This window comes from Leucoraja erinacea, chromosome 2 (assembly GCF_028641065.1).
Source record: "Leucoraja erinacea ecotype New England chromosome 2, Leri_hhj_1, whole genome shotgun sequence".
In the NCBI taxonomy this organism is placed as follows: domain Eukaryota; kingdom Metazoa; phylum Chordata; class Chondrichthyes; order Rajiformes; family Rajidae; genus Leucoraja; species Leucoraja erinaceus.
In genome coordinates this window covers 123203115-123228718 of record NC_073378.1, presented here as the reverse complement: position 1 = coordinate 123228718, position 25604 = coordinate 123203115, and the positions used below count along the sequence as shown (strand labels likewise).

The 25604-nt window shown below is 45.8% G+C and overlaps 1 protein-coding gene and 1 pseudogene across 1 annotated transcript in view; both read left to right on the top strand.

Moving 5' to 3' along the window:
• map3k8 (mitogen-activated protein kinase kinase kinase 8) overlaps positions 1-25344 on the top strand; it is a 43243-nt gene extending 17899 nt beyond the window's left edge. Inside the window, exons 5-7 of the mRNA XM_055664987.1 lie at positions 4921-5073; positions 15815-16061; positions 23876-25344. Of these exons, the coding sequence (XP_055520962.1) occupies positions 4921-5073; positions 15815-16061; positions 23876-24003 (528 nt within the window). The 3' untranslated portion in view covers positions 24004-25344. The remainder of the gene's footprint in view (positions 1-4920; positions 5074-15814; positions 16062-23875) is intronic.
• Positions 11277-11384, top strand: LOC129693385 (U2 spliceosomal RNA; annotated as a pseudogene).
• Positions 25345-25604: the final 260 nt, after the last annotated feature.

Below are 25604 nucleotides of genomic sequence, written 5' to 3'. Positions count from 1 at the left end.
CTAGGGGTCAGTGCTCCGGGTGGCGACCTCAAAGGGGCGGGATCTATGTGAACACGTGATTTGATGCCTGCCATCCGGGGCGGGATCCATGGCTACACGTGATAGATGTGGCCCACCATCCGCTCACAGACATGCGTCCCGGCCCCTATGCAGAACAAGGATGCCGACCCTTGCCTTAAAGCTATGCCCTCTAGTCAATTTTTCCACCCTGAGAAAAAGGTTCTGATTGTCTACCCTATCTGTGCCTCTCCTGATTTTATATCCTTCTATCAGGTCTCCCCACAACCTCCGCAGTTCCAGAAAAAACAGTCCAATTCTGTCTGTTCTCCCCGTAACTGATATCCACTAATCTAGGCAAAATAATGGCAGACCTCCTCTGCCCGCTACTCAAAGCTTCCACATCCTGGAATGGTGTGACCAGAATGCACACAATATTCCAAATGTGGTCTAACCAGTGTCCTATAAACTGTATCATGGCATCCTGACTCTTACACTCAATGCTCTGACCTATGAAGGCAAGCATACCAAATGTCTGAAGAGGGGTCTCGACCCGAAACATCACCCATTCCTTCTCTCCAGAAATGCTGCCTGAGACTCCAGCTTTTTGTGTCTATCTTCGGTTTAAACCAGCGTCTGCAGTTCCTTCCTGCACGTACCATATGTCTTCTTCACCATTCTATCTACTCGTGTTGCCACATTCAGGGAGCTATCGGCTTGGTGCCTAAGGTCCATTTATACATCAATGCTGTAGAGGGTCATGCCATAAGTTGTATATTTTCCCCTTACATTTGACCACCGAAAGTGCAACACCTCGCACTTGCTTGGATTAAACACCGCCTGCCGGTACTCCACCCATTTCTGTAGCTGATCTACATCCCACTGTATGCCTTGATACCATCCTCACAGTCTGTGACCCCAGCAATATTGGTGTTGTCTACAAATTTACTACCCAACCCGTTCACGCTGACATTCAATCCTTCAGATATATGACAAACAACAAGCACAGATCCCTGTGCTGCTCCACTGCTCACAGACCTCCAGCCTTCCACCACAATCCTCTGTCTTCTCTCAGTAAAACAGTTCCTAATCCATTCGACCAAGTCACTGTTAATCCCATGCACCTTAATTTTCTGGATGGGTTGGGAGGTTGCAACCTTCACGTGGTCTGTCCTGTTTCGACGAATGCAATCAACCCAATCAAATAAGATCAAATAGAACAAGTTGTCCTACAACTTTAGGCTGTGCACGCCACACGCAAGAAGAAGAGGAATCTTCTGGATCAGATTACTATGGGAGACTTTATCATGAAGATTCATGTAGACAATAAACCTTCACCGATCATCTTTGTCACCTGCTCAAATAAACTCCATGTCCTGTACAAGGCCTTGCTGACTGCCCCCTAATTAATCAATTCTCCTCCAATTGATTGTAAATTCTATCCCGAAGTATCCTCTCCATTCGCCTCCCTACCACCGACGTGAGGCTGATAATTCCCTGCATTCTCTCTGCTTCTTAAATAAAGGAACAATTGTAGCTGCTCTCCGATCCTCCGGGACCTTGCCAGTGACTAACAAGGATGCAAAGATCATGGTCGAGGCTCCTGTTATGTCCTCTCTCGCCTCTCAATAATCTGGGATAAATCCCGTCAAATCCTGGTGATTTAGTGCTCTTTAAGATCCACCAATCATCTCAGACTGCCCTTGCATATTATCGCTCTCCACACTTATCTCACTGTCCTCCATTTCCTCCCCCTGTGTGGAAAAAAGATGCAAATTTTACTTTACAAAGTATCGTTCGTACATCCTCAGACGCCAAGTACAAATTCCCTTTTGAGTGGTCATATCTTCTCCCTGGTTACCCTCGTGTTTGTACTGTAGGTGTAAAAACCTTTGGGATTTTCTTTAAACCGATTCTCCAAATCCTAATTGCCTGCTTGAGTCCTTCTTTTGTTAAATTCCACGAAGGGACGGTCTAATTCCATCCTCTTAAAACTCCCTTTTTCTTTTTGACTGAATTTGCAGCCTCATTGGTCACCCAAGGTTCCTTTACTTTGCCGTCTTCATTCCTCACTGCACAAACATCCCTTTGCCTCAGCAGATGCTGCCTAACACACTGAATTGTTCCAGCAGTTCGATTTATAGTTTAGATCCATGCATCTGCAGTCTTTTGGTGCGTCTGTTTTCTCTCTTCCCCAGTTTAGTTGAAGGGTCTTTGTCCTGAACTCATAGTCATACAGCACAGAAACAGGCCAATCAGCCCGGCTTGCCAATGCCGACCTAGCCTCATCTACATTAGTCCCACCTAACCGCATTTGGCCCATATCCCTCTCGACAATCCCTATCCACGTATCTGTCCAAACGTTGTTACAGTTTCTGCCTCGACCACCTCCTCTGGCAGCTCATTCCATACACCCACCACGCTCTATGTGGAAAAAGTTGCCCCTCAGATTATTATTAAATCTTTCCCCTCTTTCCTTATATACCCCCAGGTTCTTGATTCCTCTACTTTGGGTAAGAAACTCTGTACATCTACCCTATGTACTCCACTCATGATCTTATTTACATCGATCAAATCTGTTTCATAAATGAGGATTAAATGATACATTTCTCACGTTTAAAAAAAAAAAATCATTCTAAGTAAAGGGCCTGTCCCACTTAGGCTATTTTTTAGGCGACTAGGCTGTGGCCACATGGTCACCAGGGTGTCGTCTTTATTGTCGTGAGTAGTCTCCTCAGTCGCCCAAATAGTCGTAGCGTCTTTCTGGCGCCGTTGGATTTTCAACCTGTTCAAACTTTTTCAGCGACACTCGGCGACAATGGGTTGACGCCAATGAGCGTAGCTTGACCTCCTGACGTCGGTGCTGCCGTAGGTTGTCGCCAGGTGATGTAGGTTGTCGCCAGGTGCTGACTTCGGTGAATTCTATTGGCGACTACCTACGTCAACCAGCGACAGGTGCCGGCGACTGAATTGGCTTCAGTTGTCGCCGACAGGGATGTTGTTTGTTGTAGCTTGTCGCGGGTGGACGTACGTGTGGTCGTAGGTGCACGTCCTAATGGTGTGGTCGTCGGTTGTCGGTAGCTTGCCGTAGCTTGACGTAGACTAGGTGGTAGGTTGTTGTAGACTTGTCGTAGGGGGAGTCCAGTCACTGGCAGTCGCCTAAAAAATCGCTTAAGGCTCTAAAAAGATATTGGATGGACTATTACTGGACACAATTTGCCAGTTTTCTGTAAGTTACAGTATGGAAAGATAAGATTTTGTTTTGATTGGTTGCCTTTATTCATTGTGTTTGTTGCGCATATCGGACAAATCCATGAGCGCTCTACCACTATGTGCCTTGCATAAGGAATAAACACAGGATCAACAAAACTGATTTCACCATCATGGATTTTAAAATCTGTTCAAAAGTAACATGTTAATTTCTATGTACGTAGCAATTTTGGGCCCCATATCTGAGGAAGGATGTGCTGCTGCTGGAGAGGGTCCAGAGAAGGGTTACGGGAATAATCCCATCGAAATGAGTGGGTTAACAAATGATAAGCTTTTGACGGCACTGAGCCTGTACTCGCTGGAGTTTAGAAGGATGAGGGGGTGACCTCATTGAAACTTACCGAATAGTGAAAGGCCTGGATAGAGTGGATGTTGAGAGGATGCTTCCACTAGTGGGAGAGCCTAGAACTAGAGGTCATAGCCTCAAAATTGAAGGACGTTCCTTTAGTAAGGTGATGAGGAGGAATTTCTTTAGTCAGTGGGCAGTGAATCTGTGGAATTCTTTGCCATGTGAAAGCTTTTGACCATCACTTTTCAGAGATAAAACCCTGAGTGATAAGGCTGAGCAGGAATGATTTTACATTTAAAGCACTTCACAATGAGTTCGCAATAACCAACCTGATCTCCCGGTGGCTCAGCACTTCAACTCCCCCTCCCATTCCGAATCCGACCTTTCTGTCCTGGGCCTCCTCCATGGCCAGAGTGAGCGCCACCAGAAATTGGAGGAGCAGCACCTCATATTTCGCTTGGGCAGTTTGCATCCCCAGCAGCATGAACATTGACTTCTCTACAGCCTACCCATTGTTCTGTACATTTTTAGTTTCCACACCAGGACATCTGAATCAAAAGGAGGGATTGTGTCCAGTTCTGGGCACCATGTTATGGGAAAGATATTGTCAAGCTCCAAAGGGTTCAGAGAAGATTTACGAGGATGTTGCCAGGACTAGGGGGTGTGAGCTATGGGGAGAGGTTGAGTAGGCTAGGTCTCTAATTCTTGGAGCGCAGGAGGATGAGGAGTGATCTTAGAGAGGTGTATAAAATCATGAGAGGATTAGATCAGGAAGATGCCCAAAGTCTCATGCCCAGAGTGGGGGAATCGAGGACCAGAGGACATAGGTTTAGGTGAAGGGGGAAAGATTTAATAGGAATCTGAGAGGTAACTTTTTCACACAAAGGGTGGTGGGTGCATGGAACAAGCTGCCTGTGGAGGTAGTTGAGACTGGGACTATCCCAAAGTTTAAGAAACAGACAGGTACATGGATAGTAGATAAAAATGCTGGAGAAACTCAGCGGGTGCGGCAGCATCTATGGAGCGAAGGAAATGGGCGACGTTTTGGGCCGAAACCTTTCTTCGGCCCGAAACGTTGCCTATTTCCTTCGTTCCATAGATGCTGCCGCACCCGCTGAGTTTCTCCAGCATGTTTATCTACCTTCGATTTTACAGCATCTGAAGTTCCTTCTTAAACAAGTACATGGATAGGACAAGTTTAGAGGGATATGGACCAAGCGCAGGCAGGTGTGACTAATGTAGCTGGGGCATGTTGGCCGGTGTGGACAAGTTGGGCCAAAGGGCCTGTTTGCACACTGTATCACTCTATGACTTTGAGATTATAAACCATGACTTAACCTTCAATTATATTTTTTTAATTTTAGTTTTATATGAGTCCAGAAGTTATTACCTGCAGAGGACATTCAACCAAATCAGATATCTACAGTCTTGGCTCTACCATCATCCACATGCAGACTGGGAATCCGCCTTGGGTGAAGAGGTATCCTCGGACAGCCTACCCATCGTATCTGTACATTGTAAGTTTCCACTAAACAGGGCATCTCAATCAAAAGCAGGGGTTGTTTAAAGGTGGAACACCCATCTAATTGAAGAAATGCAATGTTCTTAAGGTCATCTACACGATGTGTGTGTTCTTGTTTTATTGTACCGCTGCTGGCAAATTCATTTCACTGCACTTTATGTGCAAGTGACGAATAAAACTTGGCTTGACTTGACTTGATGAAACGAAACGAAGAAATTCATCGTTTTAGTTGCATTGTTGAGATTGGTCCCTGTGGTTGAGGCTAAACTGTAGATTCTTGTTTTAAACTGAGAAATCTGGACGTGTGTGGCCAAGGTACGTGTGACTGGATATCAATAGCAGGGCAGGTGAGATGAATCAAAGAGTTGGTGAGATTGAGAAGTGTTAATTTTAAAGAGTTTATGCATCCTCGTGCATCAGCTAGTGAAACATAATATTCAGATGTATTGGGCACTTTGTATGACAAATGGTAAGTTGGGCCTAATGGGCCTGTCCCACTTGCTGATTTTTTTTTAGGCAACTGCAGGCGACTGTCATAGTCGTAGCAGGTGGCCGAAAAACCCGCGACAACCTACGTCATCCTGGCGACAACCTACGACAGCGCCTACGTCAAGCTACGCTCATTGGCGTCAAACCCACTGTCGCCGAAAAATTTCAAACACGTTGAAAATTTAGCGGCGACCAGAATAGACGCTACGACTTTTTGCGCGACTGAGGAGTCTACTCCCGGTTACCACGGCAAACATGTGGCGACAAACTAGTCGCCTGTAGTTGCCTAAAAAATCACATGTGGGACAGGCCCAGTATTTTAATACAAGTCGGGATGTCTTATTCCATTTATATTGGGCCTTATCGACAACATGTCAGGGATATGGATGCGAGGTTTGATCTCCCCAATTAAATCGAATGTGCTTAGCTTAGTTTAGAGATACAGCGCGGAAACAGGCCCTTTGGCCCACCGAGTCCAGATCGACCAGCGATCCCCACAGAGTATCCTACACTATATCACACACACACACACACACACACACACACACTAGGGACCATTTACATTATGCCAAGCCAATTAACCTACAAACTTGTGTGGGAGGAAACCAAAGATCCCGGAAATAACCCACGCAGGTCACGGGGTGAACGCACCCACTCCCTACAGACTGCACCCGTAGTCAGGATCGAACCCGTATGGCGGTGTAAGGCAGCCACCGTGCCACCTATTGAATGTACTTTGTAGAATAAATTATAACGAGAGGTTAACAGGCTGGTTCCAGTGATAGGAGGTTTATTGTAGGAGAAATTGAGTCGATCCTGTGTCAATTCTCCACAGAATCGGACGAGAGTTGACCTCATTGACATATACAAAATTCTAGAGAGCTTGACAAAATAGATACAAGGAGCCTGTCTGCCCTGGCAAAGGGGTCAGGAACTAAAGGTCACAGGCTGAAGAAAAGGGGTATGCCATTTACGTCTGAAAGGTGGAGAAATCTCTTCACTCTGAGAGTGGTATATCTGTGAATAGTTGTGGATGATCGACCAATCATCAATTGCATTCAAATCTGAAATCAATAGATTTCTGAATATTGAAATCTGAATCTGAAATCAATAGATTTCTGAATCGAGATTTGGCACGTGCACAGAAAATGAAGATGATGTTTCTCACCCATGATAATATTGAATGTGTAGGAAGGAACAGCAGATGCTGGTTTACACCGAAGATAGACACAAAATGCAGGTGTAGCTCAGAGGGACAGGCAGCAGTTAGGAGATAAGGAATGGGTGACATTTCGGGTCGTGACCCTTCTTCAGACTGAGTGTCAGGGAGGGGGACACTGGAGGTGTGGGAAGGTGCAGGACAAAGCAGAGCCTGCATCGATGACGCAGGGAAAGGTGGAGCCCACAATGGTCCCTTGTTAACTGGGGTGGAAGTGATAAGAAAGGAATACAAATGGTGAAACTAGAGAGAGGACTATGGTGGGGAAGGGACGGGGAGAGAGGGAATGCAAGGGTTAGTTGGAGTTAGGGAAATCAATATCTTGTTGTTGAGTAGGAAGCTGGCCAAGCGAAATATGAGGTGCTGTTCCTCCAATTTGCGCTGGGCCTCACTCTGACAATTGGTGGAGGCCCAGGACTGAAAGGTCAATATGGGAGTGGGAAGGGGAGTTAAAATGTTTTGTAACTGGGCGATCGTGTAGGCCTAGGTGGACGGAGATAAAGTGTTCAGCAAAACGGTCGTCCAGTCTGCACTTGGTCTCACCGATATAGAGGAGCCCATATGGAGAACACGGGAAACAGTAGACGAGGTTGGAGGAGATGCGGAGGGAATGGTCTCTGTAGAAAGATGAAAGGGGTGGAGATAGGAAGATGTGACCAGTGGTGGGAGCTCGTTGGAGGTGGCGTAAATGTCAGAGCATTATGTGCTGTATACGACAGCTGATGGGGTGAAAGGTAAGGACTAGGGGGACTCTGTCACTGTTGTGACTGGGGGGAGGGGGAGCAAGAGCAGAGTTATGGGTAGCAAGACACACATATGAGGGCCTCATCTAACGTAGAAGAGGGGAACCCCGTTCCCTAAAGAATGAGGACATCTCAGATGTACTGGTATGGAACACTTCATTTTGGGCGCAGATGCGGCGTAGACGGAGAAATTGGGAGTTGGGGATAGAGTCTTTACAGGAGACAGGGTGGGAAGAAGTGTAATCCAGATAGCTGTGGGAGTAACTGGGCTTGTAATTGATGTCAATCGATGGTTTGTGATGGAGACGGTGAGATCCAGAGAGGGGAGGGAGGTGTCGGAGATGGTCCAAGTGAATTTGAGTGCAGGATGGAAATTGTTGGTGAAGTTGATGAAGTCAGTGAGTTCTGCATGGGTGCAGGAGGTAGCACCGACGCAGCCATCAATGTAGCAGAGATAGAGTTCGGGGATAGGGCCAGTGATTGTTCAACGTACCCTACAAAGAGCCAGGCATAGATGGGGCCCATGCGAGTACCCATAGTTACGCCTTTGATTTGGAGGAATGTGGGACCAAGTGAATTTATGTTAACAAAGTCCATGAGTTCTGCATGTGTGCAGAGTCAAGGGATCAAATCGCTTAATTCGATTATTTTCCTTTATTTCTTAATGTTTTGATATGCCTTTTGATGCCTAGATAAAATAAGGTGAATGTTGAAATTTGCCTGCAGTTCGAGACTAAATGGTCACTGTAGAATTGGTTAATTTAGCACCAATAATCAAGTCGTCAAGTCAAGAGAGTTTATTGTCATGTGTCCCAGATAGGACAATGAAATTCTTGCTTGCTGCAGCACAACAGAGTATTGTAGGCATAAATAAATACAGAACAGTTCATTGTGTCTATATAGCATAGACCATATATGTACACATAAATAAACAGACAATGTGTAATAGACGAGTTTAATAGCCTGATGGCTGTGGGGAAGAAGCTGTTCATGAACCTGGATGTACCAGATTTCAGGCTCCTGTACCTTCTCCCTGATGGCAGTGGAGAGATGAGTGTGTGGCCAGGATGGTGTGGATCTTTGATGATGTTGGCCGCCTTTTTGGGGCAGTGACTGCGATAGATCCCCTCGATGGTGGGGAGGTCAGAACCGATGATGGACTGGGCAGTGGTCACAACTTTCTGCATCCTTTTCAAATTCAAACTCCTCTACCCGTATTAGTTTAGTCAGAGAGTTATAAGCATGGAAACGCGTCTTTTAAGATAAGATAAGATAAGATACATTTATTGTCATTTTTAGCTCAATTTGTTCATGCCAACCAAGTTCTCTATCCGAGCTAGTCCCACTTACCTACATTTAGTTCTGAAACGTCACCCATTCCTTCTCTCCAGAGATGCTGCCTGGCCCGCTGAGTTACTCCAGCATTTTTGTGTCTATCTTCGGTTTAAACCAGCATCTGCAGTCACTTCCTACTACATTTAGTATAGAAATACAACGTGGAAACAGGCCCTTCGACCCACCGAGTCCACACCGACCAGCGATCCCCGCACTTTAACGCTATCCTATACACACTAGGGACAATTTACATTTACACCAAGCCAATTAACCTGTAAACCTGTACTTCTTCAGAGTGTGGGAGGAAAGCGAAGATCTCGGAGAAAACCCACGCAGGTGACGGGGAGAACGTACAAACTCCGTACAGACAAGCACCCGTAGTCAGGATGGAACCCGGGTCTCTGGCCCTGTAAGGCAGTAGCTCTACCGCTGTGCCACCGTGCCACCCATTTGGCCCATACCTCACTGAACCATTCCCAACCTTGTATCATCAGCCTTGTATATAACCTTGTATCAACCATGTATCAACTATGTTTCAACCAAGTGTCCTTTATATGTCGTCATTGGACCTTCCTCTGTATTGCAACTTCCTTTGGCAGCTCGTTCCACATACCCACTATAGTTTAGTTCAGAGATGCAGCATGGAAACAGGCCCTTTGGCCCACCAAGTCCGCACCGACCATCAATCCCCACACATTAACACTATCCTACACACGCTAGGGACAATTTATACCATGCCAATTAATCTACAAACCTGTACATCTTTGGAGTGCGGGAGGAAACCGAAGATCTCGGAGCAAACCCACGCGGTCATGGGGAGAACGTGCAAACTCATTACAGACAAGCATGGGATGGAACCCAGGTCTCTAGCGCTGTAAGGCAACAATTCTACCGCCCACTGCTCCACCCACGGTGCTGAAATTTGATTTCTGGCAACTGTGAGTCAGGTCACGACAACTTATGGTTCTGTAGAAAGTAGACCAGCAACTTGGCAAAGAAAATTGTATCAAAAATTCTTCTCGGTTGATTGAAGCAGAACATCGAAGAAAAGCCCTGTGGTTGCGTCTATTGGCTTTCTGAGTGAATCTGAAGTCTAGACGACTTGGACAGACAGAGAAAAAAAACCTGGAAGTAATAAAGGAATAAATAATTCTGAGCATCTCTGCTGAAACTCAGTGAGGCAACTTGAATGACACATAGCAGGAACTTCCCTCGCTAATTCTTCGTTCGTTTATTACTCCAATAAGGAAGGACAGATCTTGTAATTAAAATATGTTGGACATGAAAGTCACTTAGACAGGTACAAGGATAGGAATGATTTAGAAAAACATGGATTTTACTTCGGAGTCACGTGAGTGACTACGTGAAGAAGCCCGCTTCCACGCATGCGTGTCATATCGCTACACGCATTGCAACGAGTCACACAGGGGGGAACGGCGTTCCCCAAGCGGGAGATTTGAAAGTCGGGAACAGCAGGTAAGAGACTCTGCGTTCCTTTTTTCTACTTACTTTTAGGTGGCTGCGGAAAGCTTGCGGGGAGACCCGTGGAGGGCGAGCAGCCAGCAGCAGCAACAGCACGAGTTTCCCTGGGGGGGGGAACAACCTGAGCCCGACTTTGCTCCCGCACCGGCAAAATTCACCTCTCGGCCGGGCGGGAAGCAAAGTAAAAAAGGTCCCTATGCCAGTCTCAAACGAGACTGGCTTGGGAGCAGTCGCTAGCAGCCAGCACAGAGGCTGCGGGACAGACAGCTCGGAACAGCGGTACCGGGGCTCGAAACGCTCAGCGAGTGCAGCGGCACTGATGGAGTCGGAACTGGACGTTCGGGCTGAAAACCTTCTTCAAAAGGTAAGGCCCAGGGTCCAGGGGATCCATAGGAACAGCCGGGGTTACCGGCTGCGGAACTGCCGCGAAGGACCAGGCCCGTGAACACCGGGGTCGGTCCAAGCGGCTCGAACCCGACACAGGGAACGACGGTCACCGGCGGGAGAAGGAAAGTCGGGAACAGCAGGTAAGAGACCCTGCGTTTCCTTCAACTTACCTTTCTAGGTGCAGACATGGACCAGGTCCATGTAAGGTGCAGAAGGCCGGCGGGAGAACCGCGGAGGAGCGGCAGTAGCAGCGGCAGCGGCAGCGGCAGCGGCAGCGGCAGCGGCAGCGGCAGCCGGCAGTTGCAGTAGCACAGACAGCAGCAGTGGCAGCTGGCACTTCGTGAGGAGCTGGCAACGGCAGGAGCAGCATGGGCACATCGATTCCCGGAGGGGGAAAAACACCTGTGCCCAACTTCGCTCCAGCATGGTGAGAAAGTTCATTTCTCGGCAGCAAAGGACTTTGCAGTTGACTGGCTGCAATCTACTACAAGGGACCAGTATGTGAGTACCAGGATCGGTCCCAGCGGGGTTTTAGTTACAATAATCGCTTCTCGGCTTTTTGGCTAAGATCAAGTGTAGTATCTGTTCTTATCAGTTTAATATCTGATACACCCCTTATCTAGGGACTATATATATTATATAAAAACTATAGTAGCTGTTATCATCAGTTTTAATGTCTTATATGTCCCTTATCTAAGGACCATATAAGTAGGAGTGCCCAGAATTGAGGGCATTAGAGTGGGGTTGACCGGCTGCAACGACCATAAGGGACCAGTACCGTCAGTACGGGGGTCGGTCCCAGGGGTCTAAGATAAAGGAGCAGCCAGGAGTGCTGAGAGCGTTGAAGTCAGGTTAAAGGAATAGATGGAAGCAGCTGTGCCAGTTATCCTCCACACCGGCCATATCCACTTCACGGAAGGAAGGACAAAACTGGAGAAGGAGGACCATGGAACAGCGGGCAGCCAGCAGCAGCCAGCGGCACTTGGATCAACCGTAGTGGGATCAGCTGTGCCCGATGTCGGCCCCGCACCGGCCAGATCCATGTGACCGAGCGGTAGGCTAGACACAAATCAAACAAGGTAGTGGACTCGGAAGGGTCCGACTTTGCATAAAACCGCCGGCAACCAGTGCCCGAGAGGGCTGGAGCGGGAAGAAGCGGTGTATGGAGCCTTGCTCCAACGTGATAAAAACCCCAGCAGTACCTCTTTGAGGGCTGCACAATGCTTTTACCCCATCAGAGGGGAGCACTGTGGGTCAGTTCTGGGCTGACCTGCAAGAGGGGTCCGCAGAACAAAAGACAAGTGGGCAGCAGTTTAGCCCCACATGGGTACCCCGTGTGGGACCCTAGAGATCTCTAACTCTATAAAAAAGAGTAGGCAGGACCCTGATGGGCCAGAGCCTGGTAATACAGCGTCCCATGATCCTAACACAGCAGGGACTCTGCTGGACATGGTGGCCGATTACTTTAGCCAAGTCAAACATGGGTAGACTTGGATCCAGGATGGCAATAGTATTACTATATGTCTGGCCACAAACGCCAACAAGAAAAATTTACAAACACTGGCCAGACATCTGCCACCTGGCAACGGTGAGGCATTACAGGTGCCCAGTGTAAACCAATGCATTTGGCAGCATATGGACGAACATCAGGAACCAGGACCTCAAGATCCAGAGAACCTTCAAGGGATTGACGGAAGACATCATAGCACACACCAGCACCCTGGACTAAACGTAGGTAACCAAAGACCATCAAGACGCACTAGATCTGTTTAATAATATGCAATATAACCTGAACTACACGTGGAAGGCGGCCATTCAGCCAGCACTAGGACCCCAAAAATGCTACCATTTGCAAATAAAAACCGTGTGTGGACTAAGCCAAGACACTGGGGCTCATCAAGGCCAGCGCAAGGGCCTATTTTGGAGCATGATACCAGCCACAGGCAAGGCCATAAAAAATGTGGCTCATACCAGTAGCAGTGTCAGAAATCAATATAACCTGCAGGATCCGTTTTAGGGTATGGCCAGGGCGGCCACCCTGGAAGATGCGGAAGCCTCAACCTCCCACACAACCCCGAACAAGAAATATTAAACCAGAACCTTATTTTCAAAAAACCAAGGAAATAACAAAACCACCGGTAACCAGGGAGGTAGGTGGGTGGGGTTTTCTTCTGTTAAAATAGGGACCTACGAGGGTAGGGGAGGTTGCAACACTACAGTTATGTATGGTATATAATCACTACAGATTCATATAATCTCAGCAGTATTCAGGGTTATCTGATAGGGTTTTTCTCATCCCATTAACCACAGTACATCATACACCAGAAGGGCATTTTGTCCTTACATAAACCAAACAATCTAAAACCCACATGGTGCTACAAGAATTGTACACAAAAGATGGGATTGAACATATTTATTAAATATAAGATAGAGTAGGGTTGCAGGATTATCATTGATTTAACCCTAAACACATTTGTTTTAGATATTCATTTTAAGATGGATGCTCTTATTATTGATATAGACTTGGTGTCAGTTGTGGGTTTCTATATGGCAGGCATTGACTCAATAGAGGAACTTTGGCAATATAGAGCTTACATAAGGGGCAATCATTAGCCCCATTATTATGTACTAAAATTCGTAAACCAGCTTGGCATTGTTATGTAAATAAGCCATAGGGTGAGGTTTTCCCCCGTTCGGACCCATCATTGGGGTACTAGGGATAATTCAACCACACTCGGCATCTGGAATTTTCAGAGTACCCGACTGACCTTCTCAATCATGGTATTTCAGTCTTACAGGGGATGGTGTTAGAACCATGTTCCCTATGAACATTGCCAAAAAATTATTGATTTATCCAGTGACTGGAGGCAGTCATCCATGCCATAACACTATGGATTTATTGATTTGTAGAGTCTAACAGACCCACTACACTGTCAGACAGGACGATGAATCTCATCTCATCTGCACTAAGACTGTCAACACGGAAGCAGTACCTTGGACACATCAAGAAATGGGGCATATACTGCTTGGACAACAATCTCGACCAAAAGGCCAAGAACATTCTGGCCGTATTGGAATTTTTACAAGCCTCCATTAGGATAATCGATGGAGCTACAGTGCCTTCAATAGTGCCACAAGTGCACTCTCCAATTACCTATCACAAGGAACGGAGCGGCACGCGGTGGAAACGCACCCCTGGTAAGAAAACCAGGTACTCCGAAATCTGGGACGTGGGTGTCGTTTCTCAACATGCTGAGGAGCCTGTAGCTCATAACAGCGTTGTCACTTCAGTAACAGTCCAGGAAGATGGTTATGCTCATGGTGTTATTTACCGCACAACAAGTCCAGCCATTAAGCAAACTGAGCCTGGACTCCCTGATCATCTCACCGAGAAACTGGTGTTGTCATACAGGATTTAATAAAAGAAAACAGATCGGGTTCCTCGGGTCAAGTGTTTGAATTTATGGTACACCCATATGGCAAACGACTGTATAGCAAGACACATCTAACAATACATAGAATATACTAAGAACATTCGAGGTCAGAGAATGGAGTTGTTTATCTCTTACAAGAAACCGCATGAAAGGGTCATGACTCAAACTATATCAAGGTGGCTCAAATAGGTCCTAAAAATGGCAGAAATAGACACTAATGTTTTAACTCTCATTCCACCAGGGCTGCAGCAACATCCGCAGCAAAAATTGTACAGGTACCCACAGACCAAATCCTCAGAATGGCAGGATGGTCATTAAAAAAGGGTTTTCCACAGGTTTTATAATAAACCAGTTATTTTTTGGAGCCATCATTGTATTAAGAAAACATTTTATGTTCAACAAAATAATTTGCCCGAAAGGTTACAGGGCTATGATTCTCAAATTTAAAAAAAAAAAAAAAAAAAAAAAAAAAAAAAATATATATTTTTTCGTTATACCACACAACTCTTTGTATAATTGTGTTTAAAATTACTAATGATGCTCTCTCCCAATACCCAAGGCAGTTTGTGAAGCATGGACTCGTTCCACGGCATGAGGTCACAGAGCTTTGAAATCTTCACGTAGTCACTCACGTGACTCCGAAGTAAAATAGTAAGATTAAACGAGAACTTACCAGTTTGAAGTTTGATCTGTATTTTATGAGGAGTTACGATGAGGGATTACGTGCCCTCCGCTCCCACCCTCTTATGATCATATCAAAAACTGGTATCTCTTTGGTAATCTTACTATGTTAGATCATTATAGGTTCCTGTGACCTCACACCGCTGCTTTGAAGTATGACACGCATGCGTGGAAGCGGGCTTCTTCACGTAATCCCTCATCGTAACTCCTCATAAAATACAGATCAAACTTCAAACTGGTAAGTTCTCGTTTAATCTTACTATTAAATGGGACCACCTTAGTTGAGTTTAGTTTATTGTCACGTGTACCGAGGTACAGTGAAAAGCTTTTGTTGCGTGCTATCCAGTCAGCAGATAGACAATACATGATTACAATCGAGCCATTCACAGTGTACAGATTCATGATAAAGAGAATAACGTTAGTACAAAATAAAGCTAGTAAAGTCCAATCAAAGATAGGCAAAGGAGGGATGTCTTGGGCAGCATGGCAGAGTTGGGCCAAAGGGCCTGTTTCCATGCATTGGAAGGAACTGCAGATGCTGGTTATCACCAAAGATAGACACAAAATGCTGGAGTAACTTGGCAGAATTCGTTCAATCCTTCTATCCAGAGATGCTGTCTGTCCCGCTGAATTACTCCAGCATTTTGGGCCTGTTTCCATGCTGTGACTATGACAGATGTAACCTGATCAAAGAACCCTTGTTTACAAGGTTTTGATGACCAGTTTCTTTTCCTACAGAATCTTCCGACTACCTAACCTTCTGAATACTCCTGGGATTTTCTGCTTTTAATCCTATTTGCAGAGGCAGCTAAGATGTTTGGTTTTAATGAAGCCAAACTATTGAAAGGAGAGCGAATATGAAAAGAGTGCTGCCAATATTTTTTAAAATGTGTAACGTCCCAATTCTGGTTTGTGAAATCCACGCGAACTCTTGGTAATTTCTATTTCTATTCCTTTTCCCTGAAGATCCACAAACAGGCTCCGCCATTAGAAGACATTGCGGAAGGTTGCAGCTTGGTCTTGAGGCAGTTCATTGAAGCCATGTTGGAGAGAAATCCCAAGGAGCGGTGGTGTGCAGGGGAGCTGCTGAAGCACGAAGCGTTGAGCCCGCCGCCCGAAGATCAGCCCCGCTGCCAGAGCCTCGACTCGGCCCTCTTTGAGATCAGTCGCTCCTTCAGGAGGAAAGAGCTGGAATTGCCGGAGAAAATCTGTGGTACGTCCCTTACCAATGTTAAAGTGTTATTGGAAACGAGTGGAGTGGAGCATGTTAGCACCACACAGGTGGTGAAAGCTAAGGGGCTGGGTCTGGTGGTGTGTTGTATTTGGTCCGGTATTCCTCTCTTGTCGATTATTAGGATACAAAGTGAAACTGATAATGAATGAATCAATTAATTGATTAATTAATTAATTAATTAATCCGTTAATCAATTCATTAAATAATTAATCAATTAAAGGATGAGTGGATGAATGAATGAATGAATGCTTTATTGTCACGTGTGACGTCACATGAGTACCCAAGGTATGCAAATAGTGGCTACATAAAGGGCACTGACAATGTTACAAAGTAACGCCTGATATTGTACCAATTTATCAGTTGGCCCTGGGCAAGTTGGATTAAAATTGTATGCCCACTCCACTCTCTGTTAGCTAAATGGTACTCTTCCGACAAATGGAAAACCTTTTGTACAAGGTCCAACTGCAGAAATTAGTCTGTGTTGGCGAAGGTGGGAGGTGATCGAGAGCATACCCCTGCTGGAAAATGCAGATTTGGTCATTGACCAAGAACCGCACAGTTTCCTTTGATTCATTTCCATCATCACCAACCACCACAATGTCCCCCGACGCTCAGTCTGACAAAGACTCTCGGCCAGAAACGTCACCCATTCCTTCTCTCCAGAGATGCTGCCTGTCCCGCTGAGTTACTCCAGCATTTTGTGTCTATCCGCAGTCAATTTCCTTATAAATATCATTGAGCAGAATTTCTCGTGATCTCACGAGTCAACATAATGGTTTATACTAAGATGGACACAAAACGCTGGAGTAACTCGGCGGGTCAGGCAGCATCTCTGGAGAAAAGGAATAGGTGATGTTTCGGGTCGAGACCCTTCTTCATGCTGAAAGTCAGGGGAGAGGGGAATGAGAGATATAGATGATGATGTAGAGAGATACAGAACAAATGAATGAAAGATATGCAAAAAAGTAACAATGATAAAGGAAATGGTCCATTGTTAGCTGTGGGTTGGGTGAGAAGGTGTTACAGATAATGGTTTATAATAAGAGGAGCAACTTTGTGGTAATGCTGGAAACACAACCACAAATTCCCACAAATAGCAATCACAAACTGCAAATTATCTTGACTGAGATTATTTTTCCTACCATTCTTCAAGTAATATGACTAGATTTTTAACATCCCTGCAGAGAGCAGATTGGTGTTGACAAGACTCTGATTTAACATTTCATCTGAAAGTTGGCACCACCTCCTCGGCATTCCTCAGTAAATCATTGAAGGGCTGAGAGTTAATCATTAGTTCAGTTTAGAGATGCCGCATGGAAACAGGCCCTTCGGCCCACCGAGTCCACACCGACCAGTGATCCCAGCACACTAATGCTATCCTGCATGCTAGGGACGATTTACAATGATGCCAAGCCAATTTATATACAAGCCGGTACGTCTTTTGGGTCTGGGAGGAAATCGGATATCCTGGAGGAGGATGCCCATGCAGGTCATGGGAAGAACGTACAAACTCCATATAGACAGCGCCCGTAGTCGGCATCGAATCCAGGTCTCTGGCGCTATGAGGCAGCAACTCTACCGCTGCGCCTATGATTAATCATGTGCTCATATATGGAGTTGATCTAGCGAGACTGCAGGAGTAATAGAACCCAGTATATTGAGGATTTATGCAATGTAAGGAATATTAATACAAACAATACAATTGAAAGGAGTTCCAGCTAAAACCATAGTTTAGAGCTTCCCAATTCAAATCCAGGATCAAATAATAATTTATCGTATTGACTAGGCTATTAGACATGCAAACAGTGCTAGAAAACACATTGACAGAAAGAATACCTCGATGACTATGGTCAGCTTCAATGCCGAGGCTCAACATTTCCACTGTTTCCATCTGTAATAAATAACATGCTTGGGATAAAATAAAATGATTAAGCTCCTTGTTTAAATAACAAACAAAGGCTTGGCATCTGAAGGCATGAATTGGTATGTTAAAAATAACACAAAATAAAGTTGTACTTAAACTGGAACACTATGACCTGGGTGGTGATATCTGTTGTCACAATATAAAACCTGGCTAAGTGCCATCTACAGCTCATGCCTGTCACATTTTTCTCGAAGTTACCGATCGGACACATGACTTTTCTGAACTGAACAATCAATGTTGCCTTTTTCCACCAGTTACGTCCACACTTTCAGTGCTTCCCCATCCCAATTGTTCAGAATATTCAGTATGTTGAGAGTAATGGGCCTGTCCCACTTAAGCGACTATTTTGGCGACTGCAGGAGACTACGCAGTCCCTACATGGTCGTGAGGAAGTTCACGCATTCTGGGAACTAGTCGCGGCCTCATTATGGTTGCCGCAAATTTTTCAACATAGAATGAAGCCGGCATGGAGAGTAGCAAGAATTCTCGAGCCGTAGGTGGGTCACAAGGAGGTCCTAGTGGGTTGCCAGGTGGTCAAAGGTTCTCGATGGTTCTCGTAGGTTGTAGCCGGTGCTGACCCGTGAATTTCATTGGGGAAAAAAAAATGTAAGCAGTAGTTTTCAGAACCAAGGATAACCGACGGCAATGTTGAATATCCGCCGAACTTCACAGCCGTACATCTCTGGCTTCTTAAAAGTTGGCTCCACTCCTTCTTCCCACCCCGTCTCCCTCTCCCCCCCCCCTCACCCTCTTTTAAAGGACTTACCGTACACTGTGCTTTCACCGTCTTAATTACAGCACCAACCTTCCTGTTCATTGCGGTGTGTGTCTGTATCACCTTGGCTTTGCACCGTGTGAATTTCACTCAGACAGCGCTCCCCCACTTTCCCTGGCCCCTGCCTGCATAACTGGCTGGTGAAGGAAGCAGTGTGTGTGTGTGTGTGTGTGTGTGTGTGTGTGTGTGTGTGTGTGTGTGTGTGTGTGTGTGTGTGTGTGTGTGTGTGTGTGTGTGTGTGTGTGTGTGTGTGTGTGTGTGTGTGTGTGTGTGTGTGTGTGTGTGTGTGTGTGTGTGTGTGTGTGTGTGTGTGTGTGTGTGTGTGTGTGTGTGTGTGTGTGTGTGTGTGTGTGTGTGTGTGTGTTCCACTCTGACAGTCGCCGTTCCAGTTGCCAGTTTTCAGGCGACTGCCGACAATTTGACAGTCACCTGAAAAATCGCTAAAGTTGAGACTGTTGTCAATGAGGTGTTTTATTTGTGTTAATTGTTCAGAGTGAAATGATTTGACTTCTTACATTTGCACCCTATCCTATCTAATATAATGGCAAGCAAACCTAGCTGTCACTTTGCAGGGAGAACTATCTTACCAGTGATAGACTCAAAAAGCTGGAGTAACTCAGCGGGTCAGGCGGCATCTCTGGAGAAAAGGAATAGGTGACGTTACGAATGGTGATCCTTCTTCAGACTGAGAGAGGGAAACGAGAGATATAGGCAGTAATGTAGAGAGATATAGAACAAATGAATGAAAGACAGGCAAAAAAGTAACGAAGATAAAGGAAGGGGAATTAAAGTGTTTGGAAACTGGGAGATCAGGGAGGTTCAGGTGGACTGAGCGAAGGTGTTCTGCGAAACGATCGCCCAGCCTACGTTTGGTCTCGCCAATGTATAAGAGTCCACATCTTCAAACAATGAATGCATCCTACAAGTGACTCTGTCACCCTGTACAGATGTATAAATTGGGGTCTGCAGAAAGAAAAAAAATACAATTAGGCATTGGGCAATAATTTGGATGAAGACTTCCATCCATGTGGATGAAGAGCAGGTTGGATTCTCCATGTAACAAACATGCAAATCTGTGTATAAATCATTGATTCTTTTTGTGAACTCTCATATCTCCTTCCTCACCCCCAGGCCCTTTACATGAACTATTAAATCAGCAAAAATATATATATAAAGTTGGTTTTGCTGAAGGTAGACACAAAATGCTGGAGTCACTCAGCGGAACAGGCAGCATCTCTGGAGAGAAGGAATGATTGACGTTTCGGGTCAAGACCCTTCTTCAGGCTCGGGGTCTCGACCCGAAACATCACCCATTCCTTCTATCCAGAGATGCTGCCTGTCCCGCTGAGTGACTCCAGCATTTTGTGCTCCTGTGGTTGCTTAGATCTGATATACAGCAGGGACAGGGTTAATCCTCCGCAAATTAAATTTAAGCAACAGTCATAAGAAACCCAGAGTAAGAATATTGCCATTATTTTTCAGTAGCACTGTTGTTTGAAACTGATAATGTAATGGGTTAGACACAAAATGCTGGAGTCACTCAGCGGGACAGGCAGCATCTCTGGAGAGAAGGAATGGGTGGCATTTCGGGTCGAGACCCTTCTTCAGACGTAATGGTTTACAGGTGATTAGGCTTTTTTTGTCAGCATTCTGCTGTATGCTCACAAAGCAAAAGACCTGACACGGATATCCCTCTAATAAAGCAAAGTGAATCAGTCCTTTGAGGGGAATAGTAAAATATTAGTAATATAACGTGAACAAAAAAATACTGAATTTAAATGTAGCAGGAAGAAACGTCCACTCTGCAGCATCTTCAGGGAAATGAGATTCGGTAAACAATTCTGTCCACTGTTATATTGTGAATATAATCGTGCCAATGTCCTTGATGGCAGCACTAAGAAGCAATGTTACCAAACCTGTTTGGCACCAGCAGTCTACCCATAGAGAATGTTATCGAACTGCGCTATGTTTATTGACCGAGAATTTGGGGCGAGAGAAGAGAGGGAGCAAACGGATTGTTGGCAAATGTGTTGGAAGGAACAGCAGATGTTGGTTTAAACTGAAGATAGACACAAAATGTTGGAGTAACTCAGCAGGACAGGCAGCATCTCTGGAGAGAAGGAATGGGAGATGTTTCGACTCGAGACACTTCTTCAGACTGAAGAAACGTCACCTATTCCTTTTCTCCCGGGATGCTGTCTTGACTGGCTGAGTTACTCCAGCATTTTGTGTCTATCTTTGGTTTAAACCAGCGTCTGCAGTTCCTTCCTACACAGGAAGGGCAGCAGGGGTATCTTCTCTGCATGACAGGTCTTGCTGGAGTGAGAGACGCTGGTTCCTGCTTCCATCCTGTCTATGATTGTTCTGGGTGCATTTCTGAGGTTTTCCCAGCCTACCTTGCACACCTGCACATTACACCCACATAATTCATGCCAGATGGGTTCTGCTTCGGTCTAGACTTGCTGCTCTGCCATCCCTGTAGAGGTCACCACTGCATTGACCGGCCAACTCAGCGGCCAGAAGGGTCTCGACCCGAAACGTCACCCATTCCTTCTCTCCTGTCCCCGCTGGGTTACTCCAGCATTTCGTGCCCTTCAGGAATGGGTCCCTACTGTCGACGCTGCAGCTCTGGGCTTTCCCTGGTTACTGATTGATTCCTGTTTCATCACTATTCTCCCACACAGATCCAGGAATTCCAGTCACTTAGTTGATCTCAGACTTGCCTTCAAAAGTTAGATAGAGAACATGGTGCAAATAAATGAGTGAGGCACGGCAAGGAAACAGACCCTTTGCCCAATGTCCATGCTGAGCAGAATGACCCATCTAAACTCATCCCATTTACCCTGGTTTAGCGTCTATACCTCTCCACCTTTCATATCCATGTACCTGTTCAATGTTATTATACCTGCCTCAACTACCTCCTCTGCCTCTGTGCCTCCATATCCCCAACTTTCTGCATGAAAAGGTTGTCCCTCAGATTCCTGATAAAACTTTCTTCACTCAACGGTACGGTGGCGCAGCGGTAGAATTGCTGCCTTACAGCGCAGGAGACCCGGGTTCAATCCCGACCACGGGTGCTGTCTGTACGGAGTTTGTACGTTCTCCCCGTGACCTGCGTGGGTCTTCTCCGAGATCTTCGGTTTCCTCCCACGCTCCAAAGACGTACAGGTTTGTAGGTTAATTGGCTTGGTGTAAATTTAAAAATTGTCCTTAGTGTGTGTCGGGTAGTGTTAATGTGCGGGGATCGCTGGTCGGTGTGGACCCGGTGGGCCGAAGGGCCTGTTTCTGTGCTGTATCTCTAAAAACAAAACTTAAAACTCCAATTTCCACTTGGGGGGGAAAAAATCTCTGTGCATTCACCCTATCTATATTTCCTCATGATTTTATACACCTCTATAATACCCCTTAGACTCCTGCACTCCAAGGAATACATTTCTAGTCCATGCAACATCTCCCTACAGCTCATGCCCTCGAGTTCTGGCAATATCCTCACAAATTATCTCCATACCCTTTCAAGCCTAATGGCATCTTTCCAATAGGGCGCGACCAAAACAAAATACAATACTCTTGGGTGTGGCCTTTGCGAACGTTTTCTGTAATTGTAACACAACATCCCAACTTGTGTACTGAATTCCCTGACCGATGAAGGCCAATATGCCACCATCCCTCAACACCTTATCTAACCGTGACACAATTTTCAGAGAATTATGTACTTGTACTCCTGGATCCCTCTCTTCTATAACACATACATGGGCCTTGTTGTTCACTGTGAAGGTCCAGAATTGGTTCCGAACCATAATGCAACACCTCACATTTATCTAAACTAAGTTCCATTAACTATTCCTTGCCTACTTACCAGTGTAATTCTTCTGTGTCTATGATACCACCTATTTTAGTGTCATCTGCAAACGTACATGCCTTCAAATACTTCCTTCATAGATTTGAATGATGAACACCTGAGCCCTAATCACAGGCCTCCAGTCCAAAAACTAACCATCCGCCAACACCCTCTGCTTCCCACCACAAACCAATTCTGTATCCAGTTAGACACAAAGTGCTGGAGTAACTCAGCGGGGCAGGCAGCATCTCTGGAGAGAAGGAATGGGTGACGCTTCGGGTCGAGACCTTTCTTCAGACTCTGAATCTGCGTCTGACTCCAGGATCTGAAGAAGGGTCTCGACCTGAAACGTCACCCATTCCTTCTCTCCAGACATGCTGCCTGTCCCGCCGAATTACTCTAGCATTTTGTGTCTATCTTCGGTGTAAACCAGCATCCCATGATAGTCAGGGGAGAGGAAGATTCAGTGATGAAGAGGTGTAAGGTGTGAAAATGGGACAAAGGAGATAAGGGTTAAGGAAAATGTCGAATAGATCATTGTTAGCCAAGAGAAGGTAACAACAAAGCAAACAGAGATGAAAATTAATCGCCTGGTTAGAGAACTGGGAATGGGGAGAAGATGGAGAGAGAGGGAAAGCAAGGGTTACTTGAAGTTAGAGAAGTCAGTATTCATACCGCTGGAGTGTAAGTTGCCCAAATGAAATATGAGTTGCTGTTCCTCCAATTTACGCTGGGCCTCACTCTGACAATGGAGAAGGCCCAGGACAGAAAGGTCAGTGTGGGAATGGGAGGGGGAGTTAAAGTGTTTAGCAACCGGGAGATCAGGCAGCTTTAAGTGGACTGAGCAAAGGTTTATCCAGTTAGCTGTTTTTTCCTGGATCACATGCGATCTAACCACCCAGAGCTGTTTACCATGTGAAACGTTACAGAAGCTTAAAAGGTAGACACAAATTGGCTGGAGTAACTCAGTGGGACAGGCAGCATCACTGGAGAGAAGGAACGGGTGTCATTTTGGGTCGAGACTAACAGAAGCTTAGTTCATGCAACTTCCTGTTCCATAAGCTATAAATATGCCAATGTTGTAACCATGACGATGGCCAGAGAAATTTCAAAATCTGCCAGGCCCGACCGACGATGAAACAACAGATTCACTCGTGTTTCCTTTTAAGTGTGTAAGATTGTGTTTTTGTCTTTATGAAGTTTAAAAGAGATCTGCACACTATTGTTATCCTGACTTACTTTCACTTGCATTTCAGATAATTCCATATGCAGCTCGGACGAGTCAACAGTGGGAAAGCGAAACCGCTCACTTTACATTGACTTTGGTGCCTTGGCTGGATATTTCAACATAATCAGGGGACCCCCAGGATCAGAATATGGCTGACTGTTGTTTTAAAGTCCCGTGAAGCCCCCTGGCCTGTCAGGCTTGGACTATGGTGCAAACAGCCGGAGGAATTGCTCACCAGGTATAGGTGGCAGACTCAGAGGAGTTAGTTGGATGTTAGGATGCAAGGGTGGTAGGGACGGTCACAGTTTTCTTTCATCCACATTATTATAGCAGCATTAAGAAAAATGTTTTTTTTAATATAAAAATATTTTATCACAAAAGTATATTTTATTCAGTGACATCCACAGCCTTGAGTTCTTAAGGGCCTGTCCCACTATACGAGTTTTCCCAAGAGCTCTTCCAAGTTAAAAAAAAATCAAACTCGTGGTAAGTACGTAGAATGTACGTAGCGGGTACGTCGGAGCTCGGGACATCTCTTAGTGGCTCAATAGACAATAGACAATAGGTGCAGGAGTAGGCCATTCAGCCCTTCGAGCCAGCACCGCCATTCAATGTGATCATGGCTGATCATCCCCAATCAGTACCCCGTTCCTGCCTTCTCCCCATATCCCATGACTCCGCTATTTTTAAGAGCCCTATCTAGCTCTCTCTTGACAGCATCCAGAGTAACGCTAACGGCAGGTACTCGGGAAACGCGGTAAGCTCGTGAAGTTTTTTTCAACATGTTGAAAAATGTCCACGAGAGCCCCGAGTACCTACGAGCGGCTATTACCGTAATTCTCCGAGTTCGAATCGGGGGGAAACTCGGGAGAACTCTTGAATTACCTCATACAGTGGGACAGCCCCTTCAGTGTGAATGGTATTGGAGCCAAGAAGACAAATTTCCCTCCGTTTTTTTCCCCTCGGTTGCAGCTGGTGGTTTGAACGATCCCCCGCTCACTTTCTTAGTTCTCAGTGATGATCGCTGGTTATTGTATTTCTCTAATGAAAAAAATTACTCGAAACGATAAGGGTTAGACTTGTCTGAATTCAAGAGTTCCTATGGAAACAAGAGCATGTATATAATGAGAGCCATTGCAGCCAATTGAATTGCACACAAAGTGTGCTGTGGGTTCCCCGTAACCCAGTAGCTCTGTAAATGTTGTGAGCCGATAGTTACTGTATACCCTATGGGAAGGGTTAGCCTGTGCTTTCTTCCGCAACTCCTCAAAGAATAGTGCAAACACACAGTGTGTTAACTTCACCCATATGTATTGTTGTCACGTTTCACGAGCTGATAAAATGAACTAGTAAAAACAGCAAGATAGTTCTCTTTGTTATGAAGGGAACGTATTCATGTATTTGTAACCTTGTATGTTATTTTTCATTTACTGGAATGATTATACGTGCTGATTCATAAACATAAATTTTGTGCAAATAAAAGCTCAGAGAGTTTGTGCAGCAGTGTTAAGGGCCTGTCCCACTTGCGTGTCCTTGGCACGCAAATTACACGACCTCGAGGTCGCGTTGAGGCGCATGGGCATCGCATGGCCGCGCGGGGCCGGTCCCACTGAGAAGCGCGGAGGGGTATGTAGTTGTGCGCGACAGCGCGCTGGGCTCCGAAATTTTTGTGGCAAACAAACCCTTCGCGCACCACCGGCCTGTCACGGAACTGACGGCCAAAGTGGGACAGGCCCAAGACCCTGGCGCGACGCAAC